The sequence below is a fragment of the Benincasa hispida genome, chromosome 6 (assembly GCF_009727055.1).
Source record: "Benincasa hispida cultivar B227 chromosome 6, ASM972705v1, whole genome shotgun sequence".
In the NCBI taxonomy this organism is placed as follows: Eukaryota; Viridiplantae; Streptophyta; class Magnoliopsida; order Cucurbitales; family Cucurbitaceae; genus Benincasa; species Benincasa hispida.
In genome coordinates, this window is record NC_052354.1 from 13,928,899 (window position 1) to 13,954,418 (window position 25,520).

At 32.0% G+C, this 25,520-nt stretch overlaps 1 protein-coding gene and 1 non-coding gene across 2 annotated transcripts; both read right to left on the reverse strand.

Annotated features, from left to right (window-relative positions):
- Window positions 1-11,425: 11,425 nt before the first annotated feature.
- On the reverse strand, window positions 11,426-11,497 carry TRNAK-UUU. Its single transcript has one exon. It is a non-coding gene; the product is annotated as a tRNA-Lys (tRNA).
- A 1,225-nt stretch (window positions 11,498-12,722) lies between these two features.
- LOC120080077 (16 kDa phloem protein 1) lies at window positions 12,723-14,662 on the reverse strand. The gene is made up of 5 exons (XM_039034632.1): window positions 14,377-14,662; window positions 13,994-14,059; window positions 13,390-13,528; window positions 13,076-13,211; window positions 12,723-12,968 (listed from the first exon to the last, which is right to left on the reverse strand). The coding sequence occupies exons 1-5, from the start codon at window positions 14,441-14,443 to the stop codon at window positions 12,915-12,917; spliced, it is 462 nt and encodes a 153-aa protein (XP_038890560.1). The 5' UTR covers window positions 14,444-14,662; the 3' UTR covers window positions 12,723-12,914.
- Window positions 14,663-25,520: the final 10,858 nt, after the last annotated feature.

Sequence of the window (25,520 nt, forward strand, 5' to 3'; positions counted from 1 at the left end):
AAAAAAATAATATCTCATAAAAATAAAAAAGTATAAATTAAAATATCTCATTTATATAAAAATAATTACAAAAATCAATGTGTCCCACAAGGCGGACGTTGTTGATTTCGAGCTAGTTGTCGTCGCTAACTTCGAATTTCAGGTTGCTCAGGTTCTTCTTGATGTTGCTCTGATATCTCTGCAGGTGCTCCATAATATAAATATTCATTATACTCTCCACGACCCTGACCATGTCCATGCACGTATGAAGATGAAGGACCAGCCTCTGAGTCATAATGTCCTCAACCAAATGTTGGCATCATCATCATCGGACTAATATAATCAGTTTGACTCTACGTCTGCATCACAGGGGGCAACTCTTCCACATTATGGACTACCTCATCAAACTCATCCTTTTCTCGAACAGGTCCTCTATGTCTAGGAGTTGGTGGAGGAACAATAGGTATATCGTATATATAATGTATCTCCTCCATATAGCTTTGATTGTCACTACATATAGGAAGAACCTGGTTCGGATCATTCGCAACATCACGGAGTCTATTGTTGTTCGATCTCTGTGAATTATAAAACAAATAGATAATATTTAAAATAAATTTAAATTAAAAATAATTAGATAATATTCATTCATTTACCAAATGACCCACAGCTACTCCCGGACGAGTGACGTAACACCTTGTGATATTATCATACTAATAAATGTAGTCTTGAGTGACATCCCTGTCAAACTGTTCAATAGAAACCCCTACTGCAATAAACCTTGCACGATAATGCCATCGCACTACCAAATGTGCAACTTTTTCAGACCAATCTATAGTCCTTAAGTCGATATCATGTAGTAGGGGTTCAGTATTATAAGGCGATGGGACATTCTACTGAAAACCGAATTGTCTCATCACTCTGTCAGGAAGATGTCACTCACCAATGTGAAAACAAATGAGAGGACTCATCGTCCACCATATGTTTTGACTATTCGTATAGAAATTGGCAAAGTATACATAATAATTTTGTACGACTCCTAAATAACCTGAAACACAAAATATTATATTGAAGAACATTAAAGACAAATACAATAAAAATGTGTATAAAATAATCAATTTGGTTCAGTGTTAATGTACCTGATTAGGTTCAAGCAGATCAAACATGCATCTGTACTGGCTGACTACATGTGTGGCTGTCCTAGTCACACAAAATTTGTCTTTCCATTTAAAATTTTAAATTGATAATTTAGATTCTAAATTAACTAGATCAGTGATATAAAAAATTAAATTGAATTAAAATAACATACCGAGAACCGTAGGATCGTCTAGCTAACTGAGCATCATTGACATCTTGTAGCTGTGGAGCTATTGTTAGAAATCGCTCCCAAGCCCATAGTTGCAAAAGTATGAGAGACCCAGCTATCTCACGAACCTTAGGTCTTGTTGCTTTACATAGTTGTCTATACAACCATGCCAAACATGCTCCACCCCACGAATACTGCCTCGCATCATAGAGGTTAACTAATAGTGGCAGGAACATCAAGTAAACAAAATGACTTGATTTGTCGGAAAACAGACTTCCACCCATCATTTGTAGTATATATGCTACAATTGGGTCATGTTCTCGAATGCTATCCAGTACATTCATATCAAAATCGTTGAATGTATCTGTAGGTAACTCATGTTCACGACCATCAAAATCCAACTCTTCAAATTCATCGTCCGTTTTAGTTCTGAAATCTTTATACGGGTTGTTAGCCGCTATATCTTCATTATCACATGGCGATACAAGTGACTTCGGATCAGGATCAATACATTCAATTGGATCTTCAAACTGACTAAATGGTGCATTCAAGTTTATATCCAACCGTATCCTATTTATATTTATATACAAATGCACTAAATTCGGCAGTGACATCGTGATTGAGAACATCAAATTCATAACTTGTGCATTCGGAATAGGGAATGACATAAACCTTATTGATCCTGATGGTTATAGGTTAAGATGTCTATATATTATTTCTAACTGATTTGTTCCCATATCTACACTAAGTGACATCCCAACCATTTCAATGAATTGTTCAAATGCAATTTCATGGTTCACATTTATGCTAAAACCCCCACTTGGTGGTTGGTCATAGTCAACTTCATCAATACCATCAATCATATTACCATTTGTAAACAACATAAATCCCAAGCATTTGTCCGCCATTTTCTTTAAAAAAATATATATATTACTAATTGTTCTACTAATTATCAAACTTAAACAAAACAAACAACAATAAAAACATTTTAAAACTATTTTTAAACATAACAATAAATTAATTTTTTTATAATAATTTTGTATTAAACTAAAAATATTAAAGTTTTTAAACTATAAACATCAACTTTTTAAACATTACAATGAGGTAAACTTTTTAAAACTATTTTTTCAAATTTAATACAAAAAAAAATATTATAAGAAGTATATTAAAAAAATCACAATAATTTTGTATTAAACTATAAATATTAAACTTTTTAAATTATAAACATCAACTTTTTAGAGTTATGAACATCAACTTTTTAAAATAACAATAAATTAAACTTTTTATAACCATTTTTAAACATAACAACAAATTAAATTTTTTCAAACTACTTTAAACTATATTTTCAAACTAAAAAATCAAATATCATAAGAAATATATTTTAAAAAAATCATAATAATTTTGTATTAAACTAAAAATATTAAAGCATAAACATCAACTTTTTAAACATAACAATAAACTATTCTTAAATGCAAACAAAAACAAACAAACAAACATACGAAATATAAATAAGATTAACATGTTGGTACAACATAATATAAATAAGATTAACACTAATAACAACTACTAAGATTAACACTAATAGAGAAAGAACTACTAACATCAATATGTAAATATTATTGAATTCAATAACTACTACAAAATTAACATGATAGATCTACTAAATATAAAAAGACTAGTAATAAATAAATAGTAAACTCACAAATTAGTAGTGGTTTTACTTTTTCCCCCCGAAGTGACAATGGTCTCTCTTTTCTCCATTATCCGGTAACAAAAACTATGAAAAAAACAAAATATTATGAGAATATGGATCTACAACAAAAACTATGAAAAAACAAAATATTATGAAAATATGGATCTATAACAAAAACTATGAAAAAAACAAAATATTATGAGAATATATGATTTTTTTTTTGTTAACGTTACCTTTTTTGTTCTTTGTTTCCCAAACAGCAACAAAAACTAAAAAAAAAATATAATAGTATGAGAATAGGAATAAAATTTATAGTTATTTAAAAAAAAAGAAATTTTGTATAGTAAAGGTACAAACCTCACAATTTAATGGACGAATGTGAGAGAAGAAGAAGATTTTCCGATGAAGAAATGAAGAAGGCAGAAGCAAATTTGTAAGCGTTTTAATTAGGTTCGAAGAAGGCAGAATGAGAGAATGAAGGCTGAAGGCAGTGAGAATGAAAGAATGAAGGCAGAGAAAAAATGTGAGAAAATGAGAGGAGAGGAAGGGGGTTATAAGGTTAAAAGTCGAGTTTTGAAAACTCGACTCACGGAAGTTGGGAAAATTAAATGGATGGGACGGGACAAGATGCTGACAAGCTACAGAGATTCAGATTCGTTTTAAAGAAGGTCGAGGGTTCAACTCACGCTGACATGCTGCAGAGATTCAGATTTGTTTTAAAGGAAGACGCTATCGTGGAGAAGCCATCGCAGTGTGCCGCTCATCGTCTACTTCCACTAGGCAATTATGTAGTAAAGCTCAGGGATCGTGTAGCATTTGGTAGATGATCATATAGTAAAAGGTATGCGATCGTATAGGTTCTGAGAAGGCGATCGTCTAATAGTAATAGCTAAATGATCGTGTAGGAGTTTGTGGGTGATCGTGTAGTGAGGAAAGAGAGCTCTCGAGAGTGGGAGTTCGGAAGACACTATTGTGGAGAAGCCACCACAGCGTGCCGCTCATCGTCTACTTCCACTAGGCGATCGTGTAGTAAAGCTCAACAATCATGTAACACTTGGTAGACGATCGTATAGTAAAAGGTATGCAATCGTATAGGTTCTGAGAAGGCGATCTTGTAATAGTAATAGTTAAGTGATCGTGTAGGAGATTGTGGGCAATTGTAGAAGATTTAGTAAGCGATCGTTTAGTCATACTGAACGATCGTGGAGAGATTGTAAACAACCGTTTAGTGTCTCGTAAGCGACTGGTTAATCTTGTTTGATTCCTATTGTCTAATAAAGAAGTTGTTCATCGTTCACTTGTTCTTTCCGGAAGTTTGCACCTATTGTTATGTTAATAAAGAAATACTAAACGATCGCATAGTAATGTACTAAACGATTGTGTGTGATCGTGTATAATTATTAAACGATCGTGGATAATTGACTAAGCGATTGTGTGCAATCCTATATAATTACTAAATGATCGCATAGTTTACTAAGCGATTGTGTGCGATTAATGCGGCGTACGGGAAAAGAAACTAAATAAAATATTCCCGAATGACTGGTTGAACCCTCAACCTCTTGTTTAATTTATGTCGTCTATTTAGGTCGAGAGTTCTTCTTCAAATTTTGTCATCTTCTTTCATTTCCTTTAGGTCGATAGTCAAACCCTCGACCTCTTCTTTAATTTTCGACAGGTCGAGGGTCCCCTCTTCAAATTTTGTCGTTTTCTTCAATTTCCTTTAGGTTGAGGGTCAAACCCTCGACCTATTCTTTAATTTTCAACAGGTCGAGGGTTGAACCCTGGACAAAATATTTTACATAAAATTTGCACCCTCGAAAATTCCAAAATAACGATAAATTTGTAAATAGTTTCAGAACCACTATATTTCCCTACATTGTTTTCCTAATCACAATATTTAAAAAAATACTCCGTTTCTCTCTTATATTTATATTTTATGATATATATATGCTTATATATATATATATATATATGTTCAATGTTGAAATATATTATGATTTATATTGTATAGTCATACGAATTAGTTATCTATTTCAGTATATTTAAATTTCATATATTAGTTAGTATATATAATGTTGTAAGGTATTTAAAAATAACCATGAATTCACAAGAAAAACCAATAAGTTGCGATGAAACGAGAATTGTATTTGAGTATATATCAAATATATTTACTATTATATATTGTATATTTGTTGGAACATTTCCAGATAAACGGTGGAATATATTACAGGCACTCGATATATCACATAAAAAACAAACAATGGAACATATCACATGATATAAAAAATCAACATGAAAAGCGAAATGGAAAATAAAATCATATTAAATGTCATTTTCTCTTTCCAAATGAATGTGCAAAAAATGTATATTAAATGCATTTTCTCTCTTCAATTAAAAATGAGAAAAAAATAATATGAAGTACGTTTTCTCTCTCCATAAATAAATGTATTTCTCTCTTGAGCATCGAATATAGGGAAAATAAATATAAAAAAGAATTTAAAGAAATGAAAAAAAAGTATTTATCTCCCCATAATAAATGTATTTCTCTCTCCAACATTAATGGAGTTTCGAAAATAGAGAAAATATATAGAAAAATGAATATAAATAAATATAAAAATGGGTAAAACGGTTCAAAAATAACATTAAAAGACATTTTTGAAAAAAATTAAATTTAAAGATATTTATGAAAATATATGATTAAAGATGACATTTTAGGTAAAAATCCCAAATTTCTTTATTAATTATGTTGATGGTTGTCCAATGACAAGACCCAGGCCACAGGCAGGCCAAAGTCCGACGATGCCCGGGGAGTTTATGCATTCCAAGATGGAAAGGCAAGGGCACGAGCCTTGGTCGGTATGGTCAAGCTCACTTTGTTTCTTTGAAAGAGTAATGATCGAGCCAAGTTCACTGGGTAAAATCTTGCAACCTCAACGATTACACTTCGTTGACATTATTGTCAACATTGAACATGTCCTAAGTTGATGTCAAAACAATGGATTTTATAAATAACTTCATTCCGCCACTTCAAGGGATAAACGATATTAAGTTGTTTAGCTAAACTAAACATTTTGTGTATTAACTCTGACATCGGAGTGTATCTACTTGGTATCACACCGATGTGAGTTCTCTTACAGGGTAGCTCGAAAGAAGTCTTCAAACTAAAAAAGTTTCGATAGGGGACGAGCGGCTTACTCGAGATCTGTGCGCCAAAAAATTATAATAAAAAATAATCTCATACATTTTTTATAAATGAAGGGACACAAAATTTTAGTTTTCAAGCTGCATAAATTTATAGAAGAAAAAACAATAAGAATGTTGTTTGTAACATTTATAAGAGGTGTCGATATCTATATTAGAGAGTTTTTTCCTTGAGACATATTTCGTCTCCTACTGAATAACTTTTCTTTTCACTTATGTGTAAGATAAAATAAAACATTAATTCTTTTTTTAAATAATAAAAAAACTATATAATTGCAAGACAATATTACTTTACAATTAATACAAAACTTTGAGAGAATAGAGTTTAAAGAGGAAGAAACAAAATTTAAGATAAGGACAAGTTATTTTTATTTTCTTGTAGCAAACAAAGTAGAGGTTTTTATATAGTTATAAAGGATAAGAAAGCTGTTATTGTTTTTTTTAGATAATTGTGAAACCAACTCCAAAACTTTTGCGATGATAATCTCTGCTATATATATAAAAGAGGCAAAGTGACTAAAATCTTTATATTCTCACTTTGTCTCCCATTTTTAAGCGTATGACTATTATACTCTTAATTTAAATGGTTAATCATTAATAAATTCATTTAAACGTACATTCAAAACCTTCAAAAGTACATTCAAATGCATGTGTTATTTGGTTGCATACAATTAATTAGAAAAACATGAGAATCAAGAAAATGGAGAGATATAGGAAAGATTTGAGATATTAGGGAATGAATAGATATAGATAGTTTTTTTTGGATGGCATATAGAGAGAATTTGAGAATATAAACTTAGAGGGAATTTGAGCATATAAACTTTCTAATTTTAATTTTAAAATTCTGATTGTGATTCAATTATATTATACTCACGATCCCTTCATTTTCAAAGAGTTGTTTGAAAAGTTTTAGAATAGAACTAAAACTGGATTTATGAAAATAAAAACGCTATGTATTAAAAAAAAAAAGGATAAGGATAATATTAAAAAAAAAACCAAAAAAATTACCATATAAATTATAAAATATGATTTCATATAATTTGAGAAGAAAAACAAGTTTATTTGCTGTATTTCTTTGTTAAATAATTAATAAATTAAAAATCTATTTCACAGTTTTAAATATAATGCATAATATATCTTTTAATGAAAACGAGATGTAAATAATATCTATCTATGACAAATAAAATTTAAACAAAAACTAAAATCAAGATTTTAGGTATACATTTTTCTTTGAACATAACTTTCTAAGACTCAAATACAGTTATCGAGGAAAGTTCATTTTCCTCTTTTTCCTTAATCCTTTTATAAATTTCTATATATTTTTTATTTCTTCAAACAATTACAACGGTTCCTTCAGAGATATATTCAACATCCTTTTAAATGATCTCAGTGACTGTTCTGAGGTAAATATGTGAGAAAATATTAAAATAAAAAATAAAACACATTTTTTTTTTTTTTTTTTTTACTTTGTACTATATATATATATATATTTTAAAAGGGGCAAAATGTACTTCTCCCTTTTTGATTTTCACGTAACTGTTTTTTATTTTTTAATTTCACGCCCTTTCATTTTAAACCCTTTCAAATATAACTAATTCGTTATAACACAATTACAACTTTTTATTAAAGGGAAGTTTCACAAAATTAATTTGTTTCAACTTCTTTATTAAAAAATAATCGGATCCCAAAAATAATGTCCAAGATTTTTCAAAAGTTAGAGCTTACTCTTGCCTCTTAATTTTATTTCGACTTTATTTTTAGTTCGACGGAAACTACTGATTAGTGGTGGAATTGTCTTATTTTTCTTACTCATTTTGTTTTCTTATATTCATAGGCATTTTGATTAGCTTTATCACATTTGATTTTTTGTTTGTTTGTTTAATTTTGATTTTTTGGATTTTCTTAATTTAGGATAGATTTGATTTATGGATTTACTTATTTTATTTGAGTTATAGAGATTTAAGGAACCATCATTCATCTTTTATTTCTTTTAGATACTTTGATATATGAATTTTATGATTTTTTTTAAGTCTTTGAGGGATAAATTCTTTGATAACTTTTTCGAATTTGTTCTTTAACGTTTCTTTGTTTTGTTTATGATAGTTGCGAACAGTTAGAATTATCAATGAGAGACCTTTTCTCCTTTTATGGTGAAATTAAATTTGTTGACATCTAAAAGTAAGTATCATTTACTCATTTCTCAAAATTTTATATTAGAATTTATTTTTAGTTCGACGGAAATTGGTGATTGGTAGTGAAATTGTTAATTTTTTTTGTCCTCATTTGGTTTTCCCATTGTTTGTTTTCATATGCATTTGATTAATTTTATCACGTTTGATTTGACATTTTGATTTACTTCATCACGTTTGATTATGTTTCCCAATAAATAATCAAATTTTAAATTTAAATGTAATATTTATATAATAATCTAAATTTAAACATATTCATTATGTTTCCCAATAAATAATCAATTTTTAAATTTAAATGTAATATTTATATAATAATCTAAATTTAAACATATTCATTATGTTTCCCAATAAATAATCAATTTTTAAATTTAAATGGAATATTTATATAATAATCTAAATTTAAACATATTCATTATTTTTCCCAATAAACAATCAATTTTTAAATTTAAATGTAATATTTATATAATAATAATAACATAACAATAGATAACTATACTAAATATATATGTAAAAGCTAATCAGGACGGGGACGGGGGACGGGGCCGGGCCGGTGACAGGGAATGCATTCCCTGTCCCCGCCCCCATTTAGCTCACGGGGAATTTTTTTCTCCCGCTCCCTTCCCCACCTAATCGGGGAATCCTCGCCTCGCAGGACCCGTTCCCATGAGAAAATTGGACATCTCTAAGTGACATAAATAGGATCAAGTTAATAGTATATAGCTTAAAAAGTATATGGATGAAATTGGGTATCTCACCTTGTAACACTATTGGATGCAACCCATTTTGTATAGGTAATATAAATGATGTGATCCACAGATAATTTATGTAGAGACATGTGAGTAGGGCATCCTATGTAATGAGTTTGCATAAAGACTAAACCATGAAATCGTCACTTTTCTTTATAACGACCGTTTTCTGTTAAAACTGACTATTTCATACTAAAGTAACCTAGGATAACTCGATCTTAATCCTGAGCTAACTATGAACTCTTGTTTATTCGGGATTGTCCTTTGATCTACATGATTGAGAGTAGTCCAAGAGCACTACTCAATAAGCCTTCCATTTTGGGATAAGACCGGATAGATAGCTGGGGACATAGCTTTGTAATATGGAATTCACTCCTACCCTTTTTAGGGTTAGCAAATAGGTTGTTCTCTTAAGTGTTGAATCCTGGTCTTGAACAATCGGAGCCCCGCCCATGATTCATGAGTGGTATTATGAATCAGTTGTTCATTAGAGGGTCAATGGGAGCTTAAGGAACAATATGTGGTAATTTTGACCCAGCTGTAAATACAAACAACCTGTGAATGATCGACTTACTGATTATGGTTAACATGGATAGAAATACATCTATAGTGAGGAGAGTGCAACTATCAAGCTATGGTGGTATGTCTTGATGGTTAACGAAAAGTAATTAATTCGGTTTACAGAATTTAACCAATTAATTACAAATCATTGGAGTTCATGATCGGTAGGTTCAATAGGTTTCTCTACTAGCTCATAAATTGGAATAATGAATTGAGTAATTGATTAGATAAATTTTGAATTTAGGGTTATGAATTTGGAATGTTCAAATTCAGTTTTAGGGCTTTTCAATTGATTGTATACGATGCAATTAAAATGTTTAATTTAATCAAAATTAAAACGGGATTGGAGAATCAATTAATATTTAAATAATGATTTAAATATTGATTATATGAATTTGAATCATATTGGTGGAATTGGTTTTTTAATTTAATATTAAGATATTAAACTAATTAAATTAGTTTTATTTAAATTAATTAATTTGAATTAATTATATAAAGCTAAATTTTAAATAAAATAGTTCTATTTAAAAGGAAAATCAATTTAATTGAAATTGATTAAGAGTTAGTAGATTTTTCCCAAAAATTGAAAAATCCACTAACATCATTTATGGCGTTTTATCACCAAAATCCACCCCGAGTTCTTCAATTAATACCAAGTAGGAGCTGTCCTACATGCAGCCATCTTCTAATGCATAAATTAAGTCTATATAATGAAGCTTCATGCATGGAATTTGAGAGAACTCTCTGAGTTCTTTATCCAAGTTGCTGTAAAACTGAAACTCTACTACCCTCTCTCTAGTTCATCTTCAATTCAGTTTGATTAGAGTGTTTTCACCACACATTCCTTCTTGAGCATAGTGGAGAAGATCTTGTTGGTGGTCTATCTGAAGAATCCAACTCAAACTTGTGGAGATTCTACTGAAATCACGAAGAGAACTACAAATGTATTATCATGTTCAAACCCTTTTATGAAAACCTCATGAGTAGCATGTTTAAAACTCAAATTAAATGTAGTTTAAGTGCTTATTGATTCTAAATTCTTCCGTTGCATGAAAAATGTTAATTTTTTTTTGTTTTAAAATACCCTTAAACTTTTAAAACTTTCAAAATACTCTTAAACTTAAAAAAAAAGGCATTAATATTCTTAAGCCTAACAATAAGGGTGTTTTTGTACTTTTTTTCAAAAGTTTAAGGATATTTTTTAATCTTTTAAAAGTTCAAGGGTATTTTTTTACACAAATATAAAAATTTTGGTATTTTATATAGTTTAGCCTTAAATTATTATTTTGGTAGCATTGGAGCATGATAGTCGATTCGGTTTGTCGGTTTAGGGATCAACCAAGAACCGAAACTAAACCAACCGATTTTGTGAAGAAGAAATCCAAACCAATATTCAATAAATAATCAAACCAATGAATTGGTTTTTTGTTTTGGTTTATTATCGATTTGGTTATCGATTTTTGACATTTTCTCCTTTTCTTCTACTATTTAATTTTTATTTTCAATTTTGTTTTAAATTGGTTCTTTTTACTAATTTTAAATTAAACTGGGTCCATTTCTTTTTTTTTCCTTGACATTTTCGGAATAAAAAATATATACACTCTAAAATAATTGATATTTTTTCTAAACAATAGATATATATGCGCCATAATATTTAAAACATTAAAAATACCTAATATTTGCACTTATTTTTAAGGTATATATAAATCGAGTTTCGAACTAACAGAAATAGTAGAAATTCAATGAGCCGTGGCGCCGTCTGTGGAGATCGAACCCACGACCACGTGGTTAAAAGCCACGCGCTCTACCACTGAGCTAAGACGGCTTGGTTGATATATCAACTTTTAGTTTTATAAAATTACAAGTAAGATCTTCAACTAAAGTTTTGTTTGATAACTATTTCATTCACATTTTTTATAATAATTTGCATCTTTCTTAAGTATAATGGTTAAATTCTTAGTCAAATTCCAAAAACAAAAATAAATTTTGAAAATTACTCTTCTTAGTTCATAAAATTTAGCTTGGTTTTTAAAACTATATGTGAAAAGTAGATAACAAAAGAAAAAATTTGGAGGTAGAAGTAGTGTCCATAAACTTAATTTTTTTTTAAAAAAATTACCAAACAGAACCTAAAAATGTGTTTGGCTTGGAAAAATTTAAAGTGTTTGGAAACTCTCAAAATAAATTTTGAAACATTTTCAAAATATATTTTAAAACGTTTTTATTAAAAGAGTTATGACTTTTTTTAAAAGCATTTTTTTATGTAGTCAATCAAAAGATACTCTAAATACACTTCCTAAAAGTGTTGAGGATTAATGTTTGCTTTTTCACTTAATATTTCTTAAACAATTGTACTATAACAATAAGCACCTTTTAAGCTTTTCCAAAAACACATTTATGTTAATCTCAAACACAATGATTGAGGGATTTCTATTTTTATTTATTATTTTTTATTTTGTGGACCATATCGGCTTTGCTTTCTTATTTTCCAATATTAAGAATAGATTTCCTTTTTCTTCTTTCATATTTTCCAGTTTAGGAGCTTGTTTAATTTCCAAACATTAAAATAAAGTGTCAATTTTACTTTAAAAAAACAAAAAACTAGATGGAGGTAAGACTAGTATAAATTACTGTTTCATTTACTTATCAATTTGAAGTTTGTATTTAAAATTGGAACTTGAAATCATCTAATATCATGCAGGCAGGCTTTTACCACTGAGCCAATATATCTTTGACTGGACGAAGAAATTATTAAACCAATTAAAATACCCAATAAATCTTCAACAAGAAGTCAAAACTTGGAATATTTAACATAAAAAACTCAACCTCCTATTAAGTTTTGACAAAATATTAGAAGTTTAATTGTTCGAAAAATGATAAGCTTCAAAAACTATAAAAAGAACCTATACCTTTGGTTTATAATCATCACAATTCGAATTTTTCTCTGGTTTAGAGTTTTTGTTACTATTTTTATTGACTTCTTTTAATTTTTCTGTTGTTGTTGTTATTATTATTATTTTGCTTAATCATACAGTCGTAGGAGGTTTATCTAACACATTCCCAAGAAAACCAGCTCTATAAAAGACCATAATTGTGTAGGTTCAATCTATAAGCAGAATTATACATTTGAAATATGAAGATACAGAAGCACAGAAAAAAATCCCCCCTTACAGGCTTCAAATGGGGGGCAGATTTAAAGAAAAACTGTCCATACATTCATCAGTGAAGCTAAAGAAGCCATCTTAGTATTCACTTTGCTTCCATCCTCCCACTTCTTCTCCATCATATTCAGTTTCCTATTTCATTTCATCAAAACCAAATGAGCAACTTTATAAACAAATGTTCATCTCATTCTCAACCATTTAATAAGTATACATTCAAGGACTTAAAGATGCTCAATTACCTTCTGAGTGAAGGTCACTCCAACTTGAATTTCTCCGGAGTAGTTGAGATTGTCTCCCACTACGCTATACTTTTGAGGTCGTAACTCAGACACGCCATTTTCGACTCCAAGAGCTAATAAATCTTCGACATATATCCTGTAATAGTCATTTGGGACTTCTTTTCAATAACCAACAAATGAAGAAACATTCTTACATTCTATGCCATAATGTTTCACTCTATAACTATACAACTGAGTGGGGGATTGAACCTCCGACTTGTCATACCAATTACCATTGAGCTTACAATTTTGTAAAAGAAGATCGAGGGTCTTACGAGGTTTGGCCAATAAAATCATCAGCGGAGAAGGTGTCATGGTCCATGATCTTGAGGATGATCTTGAAGTCGTCGCCGCTTCCGGGGTACTCTGCTCTGAAAGTAAATTTCTCATTCCATACTGGACCTCCTCCTTCATCTGCACCATTAAAGTGATACAAATAAGAATGACACTTTGCTTTGAATTCGCTCATCCTTTGTTTCCCAATCACTAATGATAATCTCTAGTACACATCCCACTTTCCCAAATCCAGATTCAATCTTATGGCTAAAGTTTCAAATCCAGAATGAAAAATTGACCTCTTTAATTCAACAACTGAACCCCATAACTGAAAATTAATTCCCAGGAAAATGCTCCTTGAAGAGCTTTTAGTAGATCAGATATAGAGTATTCAAGAGAAAAAAAAAGGAATTAATAGCATACTATATACCAATCTAGTAGATGTTTTGGTGCAGCCTAAGCACTAAGGAGAATTCTCTCCAAGAAGTCCATCAAAGAATCTTGATTAAGGATCAAATGTTAATGAATACATGAAGAAACGATTAAAATTGATCACCATATATATATTTATGAGCTTGGAAACAAAAATGAGGAAAGACTAACTTCTGGCAACACTGCTCTTGCGTTCTTGGCCTTTATACTGAATCAGAACATAGGGGTCAATTCCACCTGCCAGTGCCATATGAGAAGAAGATCATTTACTCGACAGTAAAGTTACAGCATAGTCATCATCCACATTAAATTAGCTTAATCACAAAGTTAATCCCATATTAATTTATCCAGATCTAACAGCTCGATTCATTAGGGTCAAGAAAGCACAGATTGAAATGAGTAAAAAGACTACAACAGTGTAGAAGATGACAATGGATTCTTCTTATTTGGATGTAAATCATCAAAACAAAAACAACAAAGAAAGGAATATAGAAAGAATCTGAAGAAGATCCAGGTGAGAGGAAGAGGGTATGAGAATGAAGAAAAAGTAATACCCAGAAAATCTGTGCCTCGAAGTCCTTTTGCGTTTACCAATTTCACCTCCAAAGTTCCAATAGCCATGGCTGTGATTGTGTTTGTCGAGAGGTTGAAGGAATAATAATGAGGAGTGGCAGCGGGTTTATATAGATGGCCTGCCGTTGCCTAGTTGTCAAAATCGATGACCAACCAAACAAGCAGACGGGCGGCCATGACCAAGAACAAGAATCTTGATGGCCATGTCTTTTGAAAAAACCCAACTTTTCCTTTCTTTGCTTCAAGTCTTCAAATGGGAATGATGCGACTGGGTTTGGGAAAGGGACCTATTTTCAACTTTTGAAATTTGATGGCTTCGCCGTTCCGTTACAACTCTGACTTTTTTATTTTATTATTTTCCCCTACATGGGCATTAGAAGTGTGACTATAGAATTACAATCGTGTAATGTTGGGAATTGATGCACGTTTACCCCCTTGGATAAAAAATCCGCCTGATTTCAAGAACACAATTCCATCCATGTACGAAAATGATCAATTTGATTGCATTTCAAAATGGCGTAGAATTCATTAGCTGATATTGTTATGGTTATGGTTATTTTTACTGTTATATAACATAGAGATGTCTGAGTCTATCATATTTATTGTTATCATTACGGTTACGGTTATCGTTTGATCTTAAACGATAATAAGAACAGTAAATGTGACCTATTCATAATTCTAAGTAAATATGATAAAAAAAACAGTCTAATTACATTTGCGATATTGTGACCTACGATTAATCTATTAATATCATATTACAATTACACCAATTTTTATTACAAATTAGTAAATGTGTCATAAATACAAAGAGTTATTATTGTTGTTGTTGTCATTGTTATTATTACGGGAGTAGAGGGATTGAAACAAAAAAAAATTGTTGATTGAGTGACTGCTTGCTAACATTCGAAAAGAATTTGCATATCTTTTAAAAACCATAAGTACATATAAGGTTCAAAATATCAATGTCAATGGAAATCTCGAGGTCCATATTTTATGGAAATATAGACGTTAATGGAAATTTTGGGAAACTTTACGAAAATTGATGAAAATCGTTATAATTAGTTGATGAAACGAATTTTGATTGTGGCTTAATTAAACTATACTTGACAATTTTCAATCTTCATTTCTATAAAGTAAAACAACATTTAAATATATATTGTAAATGTCTGTCTAAATGTCGATGCGAGAATGAAAATTTAAAGAAGAAATCGAAAAATAATTAAAAAATAATATAAAGTTTAGGAAAAATTTGAGTTGAAATGATATGATAGTGAAAGTTTTGGATGGTAAAAGAAACAAAAACTCATATTAATTCAATTTTGAGGTGAAATAATGTGAAAACTTAACCGAAAAAAATTAAATGTCGTTATACAAGAGTATCTATGAACGTGTTCAGATCTTTCCTATTTCATTGTGACCGAATTACCACACACATATTCTAACAAACAGGTATGCATTTTAACACTAATTATAGGCATGCTTTGACAAATAATATACAATAGACTGAGTAAACGTACCAGTTGAAGACTATCTTCACTTGAACTCAATCCAGCGGAAGCGACTCCTCTACGCTTCTTATCACCCAATAATCAGTCAGCTACCAGCACCACGATTGTCTACACGAATGGCAGCACATGATACAAGCGGAGGCGAGAAGATCGGGGGAAGCGAACCACCATCACGCTCGGAGAGGGCCGGCTTGAGATTGCTCGGAGTGAGAATCCAAATAGTGGACTTTAAGTGATTTGGTAGAGGAAGGAGGGAAAGACGATCGTGTAGAATGACAAGGCAAGTGGGAAGATAGTAGGGTAACGTATCGTATAGTCGGGTGCTCGTCGCTTAGAGAAAGGTACACGATCGTGTAGGTTTTACTAAGCGATCGTTTAGAAAAACTCGGCGTGCTAAGCGATCGTTTAGAGAATGTGAGCGATCGTTTAGAGAATGTGTGCGATCGTTTAGAGAACGTGTGCAATTGTTTAGTGCGCACAGGTATGCGATCGTTTAGGTGATAAGGCGCTATCGTATAGGCTCTCAACTAAGCGATCGTGAAGTTTCCACACTGTAAGCGATTTTTTCGAAACTCTTGCAAAATGAAACCAATTTTCATTTTATTCTTCAATTACAATAACCAAAATTGATCTTCCACTATCACAAGATTTAGGAGAATTTTCGGTCAATTATCACATAATCGACCAATTAATTAATAAATAAATATAATCATATTATATTTTTAACCTATAGTTTGATATCATATATCTACTATAGTAATTTCTCCTCCACTTGATATAAATCATATTTATATCTAATTTCCTTTAAAATAATGTAACTCATACATTTAGTCAATTATATCTTATATAATTAATCAGTTCAATTATATCATATATAATCGAACTCCCTCTTGTCAATTTGAACATTTCAAACTGACCCAAAAACTTATTCTCGACTTTATCCAAGCTACCTAGGGGACCTTATGAACCTGTGGCTCGAAGCTCCAACGGTACGTGAATAGCTGACTAAACTCTTTAGCCACGAGATCCACCATCCGTTAACTGCCAGACATTCCACTAAAGACCAACAACTGAACTCTTTTTACCACAGATATATTTCTGCGTCCATCGGATATAACCAATCATGAGTATGATGACCCTTCACAGATGCTTGTAAGTACAGTTGAGTCAATTTACCGTTTTGCCCCTGTAGTTACATCTCACTCCTTGAGTACCACTAATTCCTCTAATGAACAATACGACATGGTCTAACTATGTGTGAATACCTCTTGGGCCCGAGAGGTGTGTGGTACCACATCGTTCAAATCGTGGAATCAGCCTTAAGGGAGCTATCTATCTACTTGCCCCTGCTTCGGGAAAGGAGTGAATTTCATCTTGTGTAGCCGAGTTCCCAGCTCCCAAATCAGACGAATCCCCAAAATGGTAAGTTTGAGTCGGCGACCTGGCCACTCGCACCCATACAACCAAAGAACGCCCTCAATTATAGGAGTTCCCAACTCACTCAAGATTGAGGTCATGTTACCTATGGTCATCCTAGTGAAGTGAAGTCTCTGTCATGAACGGTGTTTATAATGAGACATTAACAATTCGTGGCAGGTCTTATACAAACTCTTTGTATAGGACGCCCCTGGCTCGCATGTCCCCTACATGAATGATCAGGATTAGACCATCTGTGACAAGTCACAACACTTGTGACCTTTCCATAAAGCGGGTTGCATCCACAGTATTACCAGGATAAGATTTCCCTCCTATATCCATATACTACAGACCATTTTGGTTATCACTTAAGACATGATCCACTTGTATGTCACCGCATACATACTTAAGTTACATCCAGATAACCAGGGATTTTAGGTTTATTGGTTTGTGGAAAAGCAAATAAAACAACCAACTGAACAAAATTAAGAAGTGAAGTAAAATATCATATATTATACATCACAAGCGTTCGTACAAATTGTTTACAAACTATAGGACACAAGACTTTAGGGCATCAACCCCAACATCCAATTCATATTAAATTCAATTATATGAATCTCATCCGTACAATTAGTATTTGAATCATATAATAATATTTAATTCCTCTCAAAATAAAGTTTATAATATAATGTATTAAATACATTATGTTAATTATATCACATATAATTAATTCCCTCAATTAATTTAAACAATTAAAATTAATCTAAAATTAATTCTCAATAATCTTTATTGAGCTATAGAAGGGATTTTATGGACCTGTAGATTGAAGCTCCAATGGTACTTGAATAATTAATTAAACTCCTTTAATTAAATTATTCAACATTCATTAACTGTCGGCCACTCCACTAAAGACCGATAGCTGCACTCTTCGCACTATAAATATATTTATGTGTTCATTGGATATAACCAATCAACAATACGATGACCATTCATAAATTGATCATAAGTATAGCTGGGCCAAAATTACTTGCTCCTGTAGTTATATCTAACTCCTTATGTACCACTGATCCCTCTAATGAACAATAAGTCATAGTCCAACTATAATCAAATTCCTTTCGAGCCAAGAGAAGGTATGATCACATTGTTCAAGTCCTGGAATTAGTCCTTAAGGGAGTAATTTATCTACTTACCTCGACATCCGGGAAGGAGCAAATTCTGTCTTGTGTAGTTGTGTTCCCAACTCCCCAATCAGACGAATCTTCAAAATGGTAGACATATTTAGTCGCGATCTGGCCACTCTGACCCATGCAAATCAAAAGACTGCCTTCATAGGAAGGAATTCAAAACTCACTCAGGATTCAGATCATGTCACCTATTGTCATCCTGGTGAAATATAAATCTCTACTATTGACGACGTTATATAATGAGACTAGTCATTCCATGTTCTAGTCTTATACAAACTCTTTGTATAGGATACTCCGCTTACATGTTCCCATATGAATGGTTAGGGTCAGATCATTTGTAGCACTTTACAACACCTGTAACATCTACAAAGTGGGTCGTATCCGTAGTGTCACTAGGATAAGGCACCCAAACTTATCTATCTACTATAGGTCATTTAAGTTATCATTTAAACATGATCTAACTGTATGTCTCTACATACATATTTAAATTACATAAAATAACCTAAGATATTTGTTTATATGTTTAAATCATATAAAATAACCTACGATCTTTGTTTATTAGATAGAGTGTATGTTCATAAAATGACAATTATTTTTATAATAACAATTTGTTTATACAGAGTTTAAAAACTATGAGAATACAAGAGAGATTTAGGACACCAATCCCAATAGGGTATATACTCATTTACTCCTTAATTGCTACATTAGTGGGGATATTTAGGGATGTGCTCTTGAAGGGTGGATGCTCCCATGAGATCTCTTAGTGGGGCACACATTTGTTAAAATGTTTAGCATTATGTCCATCTTCTCTAATTTAACTCTATATTATCATTTTAATTATGAACTAACTTAATTGTGGGAATTTAAATATGTGATTGCAAAAAATATAGGAGTAGAAGCCTAATATGTAAAAGCCTAATTAGAACTTAATTTTTCAATGCTAGGTTTGCTTTTGTTAATTTATAGATTTATAATTGGTGTAGATTGATCACCTATATTATTGTACTCAAAATCTTGTCTAATATTGAAAGAGTTAAATTAGGTTTAGAACAAATAAAAATAATATAAGAGAGAAGCTTAGACATAAGACTTTACTTCCGACCCTAGAAATAGGGTGAACCCTCTAAAATCAAAGGGTTGCATTTTAAATCACCTAAATTACATTACCCACAGAAATATAGGTTTAGTGATTTAACCTCCTAAAGGTATTTTATACATGGTCAAATAGGTGTAGAATCTAATTTACCTTGTGCATTGTGAGATTGAGTTCAATTTATATTTCCATATTAGGCTATAACTCCCCTCAAATTAGGCATGATCATATTTAAATCAATATTTTCCAATAATTGAGGTTTACTTCTTGTCTTTACAATTTCAAAATCCATCAAAACAATTTTTTGGTGGTTACTACAATTGCATTTTTGAGAAAAATTTTTGTTGACAAACCATTCCTTTGGGAGACAATTTGGAATTCTTCTTATTATTTTTACTACTTATTGACAATGTACAGTTACACTAGACTAAAGATTTTTCTATCAAAAGACTTTCAATTTAGTAAAAGCGTTTTCAGTCGATCATAAAGTTTGAAGAGTAATTAGGTGTGTTGTCATCAACTATATTTGAATAAAGAATAATCTTCATGTCCATGGTTCTACTGCATTTACTACCTCGCTGTTGAAATTGGTGTCCTAAATCTGTTATATTCTTATAGTTTTAAACTTGTATAAACAAATTGTTATTAATAAAATAATCGTTATTTTATATGTACATTAACTCAATCTAATAAACTAAGATCCTAGATTATTTTATGTAGCTTAAACATGTATGTGGAGACATACAGGTGAATCATGTTTAATTAATAACCTGAATGGTCTGTAGAAGATGGATAAGGTCGGGTACCTTATCTTGGTGACACTATGTTAAGTTCGATGCAGTTAACATAAACTGTGCTGGAATTACTATGCGCTGAGTTAACTATGCGAAAAGTTATAGCTAAAGATGCACTTATCACAAGTTCTCTTATAGTTTGCCAAGTATAAGCAAACTAAAATTTTCTTGGTGTGAGCAGAAGTCAAACTGAGGAATTTGTGACTAAGAGTGTTTGTAAAATTGTGTGTATGATGCGAGAACTAAAGTAATTTTAGTAAAGTAAAAAAGCATGTGATAATATTTATGCGATGAAATTATCTAATAAGGCAATGAACACTTTGAGTATATATCTAAGAATACTTAGAGAAACAGTGGCTTGAGTTTGTGTTAAAAATGAATGGAAAAGCAGGGTAGGGGGAAGTCGATGCCTAGTTCCTAAATTTAGCTTCATGGGTAATCCAAGCTCGCAACATCCGTTCATTGCACACCTCTTGATGGTCATCCACATTTTTCATATCTCTATGATGCATGAATAATGTTGTGTTGAGCATAAGGTTATTTCTATCTCTAGGAACACTTCTTATTTTGCTTAGTGAAATCCGCAACTACTTACCCTCTCGGGTAGTTGGTTATAGCTACTTGAATCAATGAGTGATCATAGGTAAGTATTTATATAGTCATACACTAAGCAAATAGAATTAACCCTTAAAGATTCAACTTAGCTCATAGTATTCAACTTCCCCCTTACCCCGTGAAGATTAGTTACTTATGGTGAATGTAAAAATGATGATAGAGTTAGAGGAGATAATGAAAGTGGTCATGATGGTATATAGATAGAGATAGAAGTGTTGTTTTCAAAATGATTAATTTTTTAAAGTCTCGATGCAATACAACAGTAAAGATAAGAAAAAAAATGATGGAATGTCAGTTCTCAGCAATCTCTTGTGTCAAATAGATGTAGTGTCAAGGTTGTTGATGACAAAATGGTAATATGAAGTGAGGAAGGCCTTCTTAAGCTCTTGCTCCAGCAAAATTTCGATGGTGAGTCGGAGGTGGTTTTTGGAAATGAAGGACTCACAGAGAAATACTTGATTGTTCTTTTTCTTGGGATCACCGAATTCTGACTAAGGAAAAAAATCTATCGTTTTTTGACACTGGCATCAAAACGCTATTTATAGAGCCACCTGCTGACAACTTCGGGGATCCCGCAATAGCTAGTCGCTATCCCTGACTAGGTGGGTAAGAATGCCAGTGCTGCTATCATGGTCATCATTCTCAGTTGTGGCAGAATATCCACTGGGATTATGTCAGAGATCCTAAGGCATGCGATCAACCATTTCTTCATCGGGTGCGAGTTTGGCGCATGTGGACAGCTCCTGTGATCAATTGAAAAATATAGTACTTTGGCACAGATTAACTCATGATATTCAATCGACAGGGATTTTAAATGTACTTCAATGCAAATATATTTTTAAGCATGAATTTTTATTATTATCAACACATATTTTGCTTATATAACCTCATTATTCTAAGTAAAAGACCGCACACTACGGATATAACCCACTTTATAAGTGTTACAATTGTTGTAAAGTGTTACAAATGATCTGGTCCTGATCATTCATGTGGAGACATATGAGTGGGGGTATCCTATACAAAGAGTTTGTATAAGATCGGACCACGAAATGATTAGTCTCTCTTTATAAGCCATTACTTAAAGAGACTTACATTTAACTAGGATGACCATAGATTACTTGACTTTAGTCCTGAGTGAGTTGTGAAATCTTGCCTATGAAGGCGGTCCTTTGGTTTGCATGGGTGAGAGCGGCCAGATTCGCCAACTCAGTATGCCTACCATTTTAGGGATTTGTCTGAGTGAGGAGCTGGGAACTTAACTACACAAGATGGAGTTCACTCCTTCCTTTTGTTAAGGTAAGTAGATGAATTACTCCCTTAAAGGCTGATTCCGAATCTTGAACAATGAGAGCCCTCACCCTTTCATTAGCCAAAGAAGGGTATAATTATGGTGGGACTATAACTAATTGTTCATTAAAGGGATCAATGGTACTTAAGGAGTTAGATGTAACTATAAGGGTAAAATGGTAATTTTGACCCAGCTGTACTTACGAGCAATTTATGAAGGGTCAACGCACTATTGATTGGTTATATCTAATGGACACAGAAATATATCTACGATACGAAGAGTGTAGCTGTCGGTCTTTGGTGAAGTGATTGACGGCGATAGTTAATAGATGTTGAATAATTTAATTAAAGAAGTTTAATTCATTATTCATGTACCATTGGAGCTTTAATCTATATATTACATATTAAACGAGATATAATATGTTGGGATTGGTGTCCTAATTCTCCCTGTGGTCTCGTAGTTTGTAAACATTTTGTAAACATTTTGTACTCATTGTTATTAATAAAACAAATGTTATTTTATATGCATTTACTCAAATCTAATAAACTAAGATCCGTGGTTATTTCATGTAACTTAAGCATGTATGTGAGACATACAAGTGAATCATGCCTTAAGTAATAACCTAAATGGTCTGTAGTATAAGGATAAAAAAGGGATACCTTATTCTGGTGACTACAGATACGGCCCACTTTGTAGATGTTACAAGTGTTGTAAAGTGCTACAAATGTTCTGATCCTGACCATTCATGTGGAGACATGCGAGTGGGGGTATCCTATACAAAGAGTTTGTATAAGACCGGACCACGAGATGATTAGTCTCTTTATATAACATCGTTGATAATTGAGACTTACATCTCACTAGGATGACCATAGGTGACATGACCTTAATCCTAAGTGAATTGGGAACTCATGCTTATGAGGATGGTCCTTTGATTAGTATGGGTGAGAGAGGTCAGATTGCCAACTCAACAAGCCTACCTTTTTTAGGATTCGTCTGATTGGGGAGTTGGAAACTCAGCTACACAAGACGACATTCACTTTTTCCTCGAAGCAGGGGCTGTCTCTTATACACATCTAGATGTGTATAAGAGACAGGGAGTATAAGGATAAAAAAGGGATACCTTATTCTGGTGACTACAGATACGGCCCACTTTGTAGCTGTCTCTTATACACATCTAGATGTGTATAAGAGACAGGACCTACACAAGACGGCATTCACTCATTCCTCGAAGCAGGGGTAAGTAGATAAATTGCTCGCTTAAGGGCTAATTCCGAGTCTTGCACATAGTGGCCACACCCTCTCTTTGAAAAAGAGGACTCAGTCATAATAGGACTATGACTTATGTTCATTAGAGAAATCAGAGGTACTGAAGAAGTTAGATGTAACTACAGGGACAAAACGGTAAATTGGCTCAACTATACTTACGGACAATTTGTGAAAGGTCATTGTACTGTTGATTGGTCATATGAACACAAAAATGTATTTATAGTGCGAAGAGTGTAGCTGTCAGTATTTAGTGGAGTGACCAACAGTTAACGGATGGTGGATCTCGTGACTAAAGAGTTTAGTCAGTTATTCACGTACCGTTGGAGCTTCAAGTTGCAAGTTCATAAGGCCCCTTGGTAGCTCAATGGGTTCAAGTTGAGAATCAGATTTTGGGTTAGTTTGAAATGTTCAAATCAACAAGAGGAAATTCAATTATATATGATATAATTGATATGATGTATTAGATACATTAATTGAAGAAATTAATATAAATATGATTTATATTAAATACCATAAAATAGAAAAATAACTATGGTTTATATGTTTCATATGATGAAATATTAAAACTATAGGTTATAAATATAATATGATAAGTTGTTTATCATATTTATTTATAATATATTAATTATATAACGATTAATTATTTTTCTCTAATAACCGAACTGAGTGGGAAGTTATTGGAAGTTTAAAGGTAACCGTGAGATAGAAAAGAAAATTGTTTTCCAAAATTAGTCAGATGATTCATTTCGAAAAATCTCACGGAAAAGGCTATCAAGTAAAAAGTGTTTTTTACTAAGTGATAGCGTTGAGAGCATACACCATCGAGCTACAAGTTGACTATATGATAGTTACTCGTTTGATCGTTGCTACACGATCGAGTAGCAAAATCTATACAATAGGATTCATCTTCTAAATGATCGAGTACATCGTTTATACAATAGACAATCTTCACAGTCTTCATCTCCCACTTACTCGATCATCTACCTCCTATCTTTCTCAATCCAAGATCATACAGAGCCCACAACTCCTGGTATCTCACACCGAGAATACCAAGGTAACACTTGTGGTGGTGTTCTAATTCAGTTCAAGGATTGAGTTGGACTCGAATGGGTTCGAGGTGCATCCAGTTGTTCATGTTGTTGGTTGTTTTGTTCGTTGTGTTCGTGTTCGTGCTGACTGAACGATTTGCTGAACGATCGAGGGATACTTGAAGAAGAGTTCTTCAAAGGTACAGATACTCTATCCCTTGTATCTTTCTGTAGCATGCTGTAATTTCTGTTTATGCATAATTTGTTCGTTTCCATTTAAGACTGTAATTGTTGTGTTCATTCTGAATGGGATTTGGAACGGTTCACTTCCATTGCTCAAAGGATCTCTATTTAGAATTCTTTCATAATATATAGTTTAATTATATTAATTGGCTAATATAATTAAATTAAAAATTTGGTATTTGAATTTTGAATTCAAAATAATTCCTTAGGGGAGTTATTTCTGTAACCAAGTGGGAGTTATTTCCCTCACTCACATTCTCTAAAAAAAATGGGATTTTGGACAGAAGGTTTTTCAACAAAAAAAAAAAAAAAATGAAATTTTTTCACAGAGATCACTCAACTTTGATCTCCTCCTTCCTCTATATTTTACTCTTAAAGATCACTCTCATTCTCTTACACCAAAATTAACATAGAAGTCCACACACTCTCTGTGATTCTCACTTTGAGAATAACAAGGTAGCATTGTGGTGGTGTCCTTGCCCAATTTTGTCATTGCTATATTCGTGGTGTCCGAGATAAAAAAGAAGTCCTGTTCGTGATCACTTGTTGTGGAGAGTAAACGTGAAGAAGTGTTTCTTCAAGGGTATGTTATTCTTATCCCTTTTCCTCTTTAAAATTACAGTAGAAGTATGCTAAGAGTATATGTTTATCACTTGTTTCCATCTCTTTGTTTTAATTGAGTTTCATAAA

Coding starts and splice junctions, on each gene's coding strand:
- LOC120080077 (XM_039034632.1), bottom strand. CDS start 14,443: ATGGCTATTGGAACTTTGGAGGTGAAATTGGTAAACGCAAAAGGACTT. Junction 14,060..14,376: donor TCGAGGCACAGATTTTCTGG/GTATTACTTTTT, acceptor TGGCACTGGCAG/GTGGAATTGACCCCTATGTT. Junction 13,529..13,993: donor CAAGAGCAGTGTTGCCAGAA/GTTAGTCTTTCC, acceptor TTAATGGTGCAG/ATGAAGGAGGAGGTCCAGTA.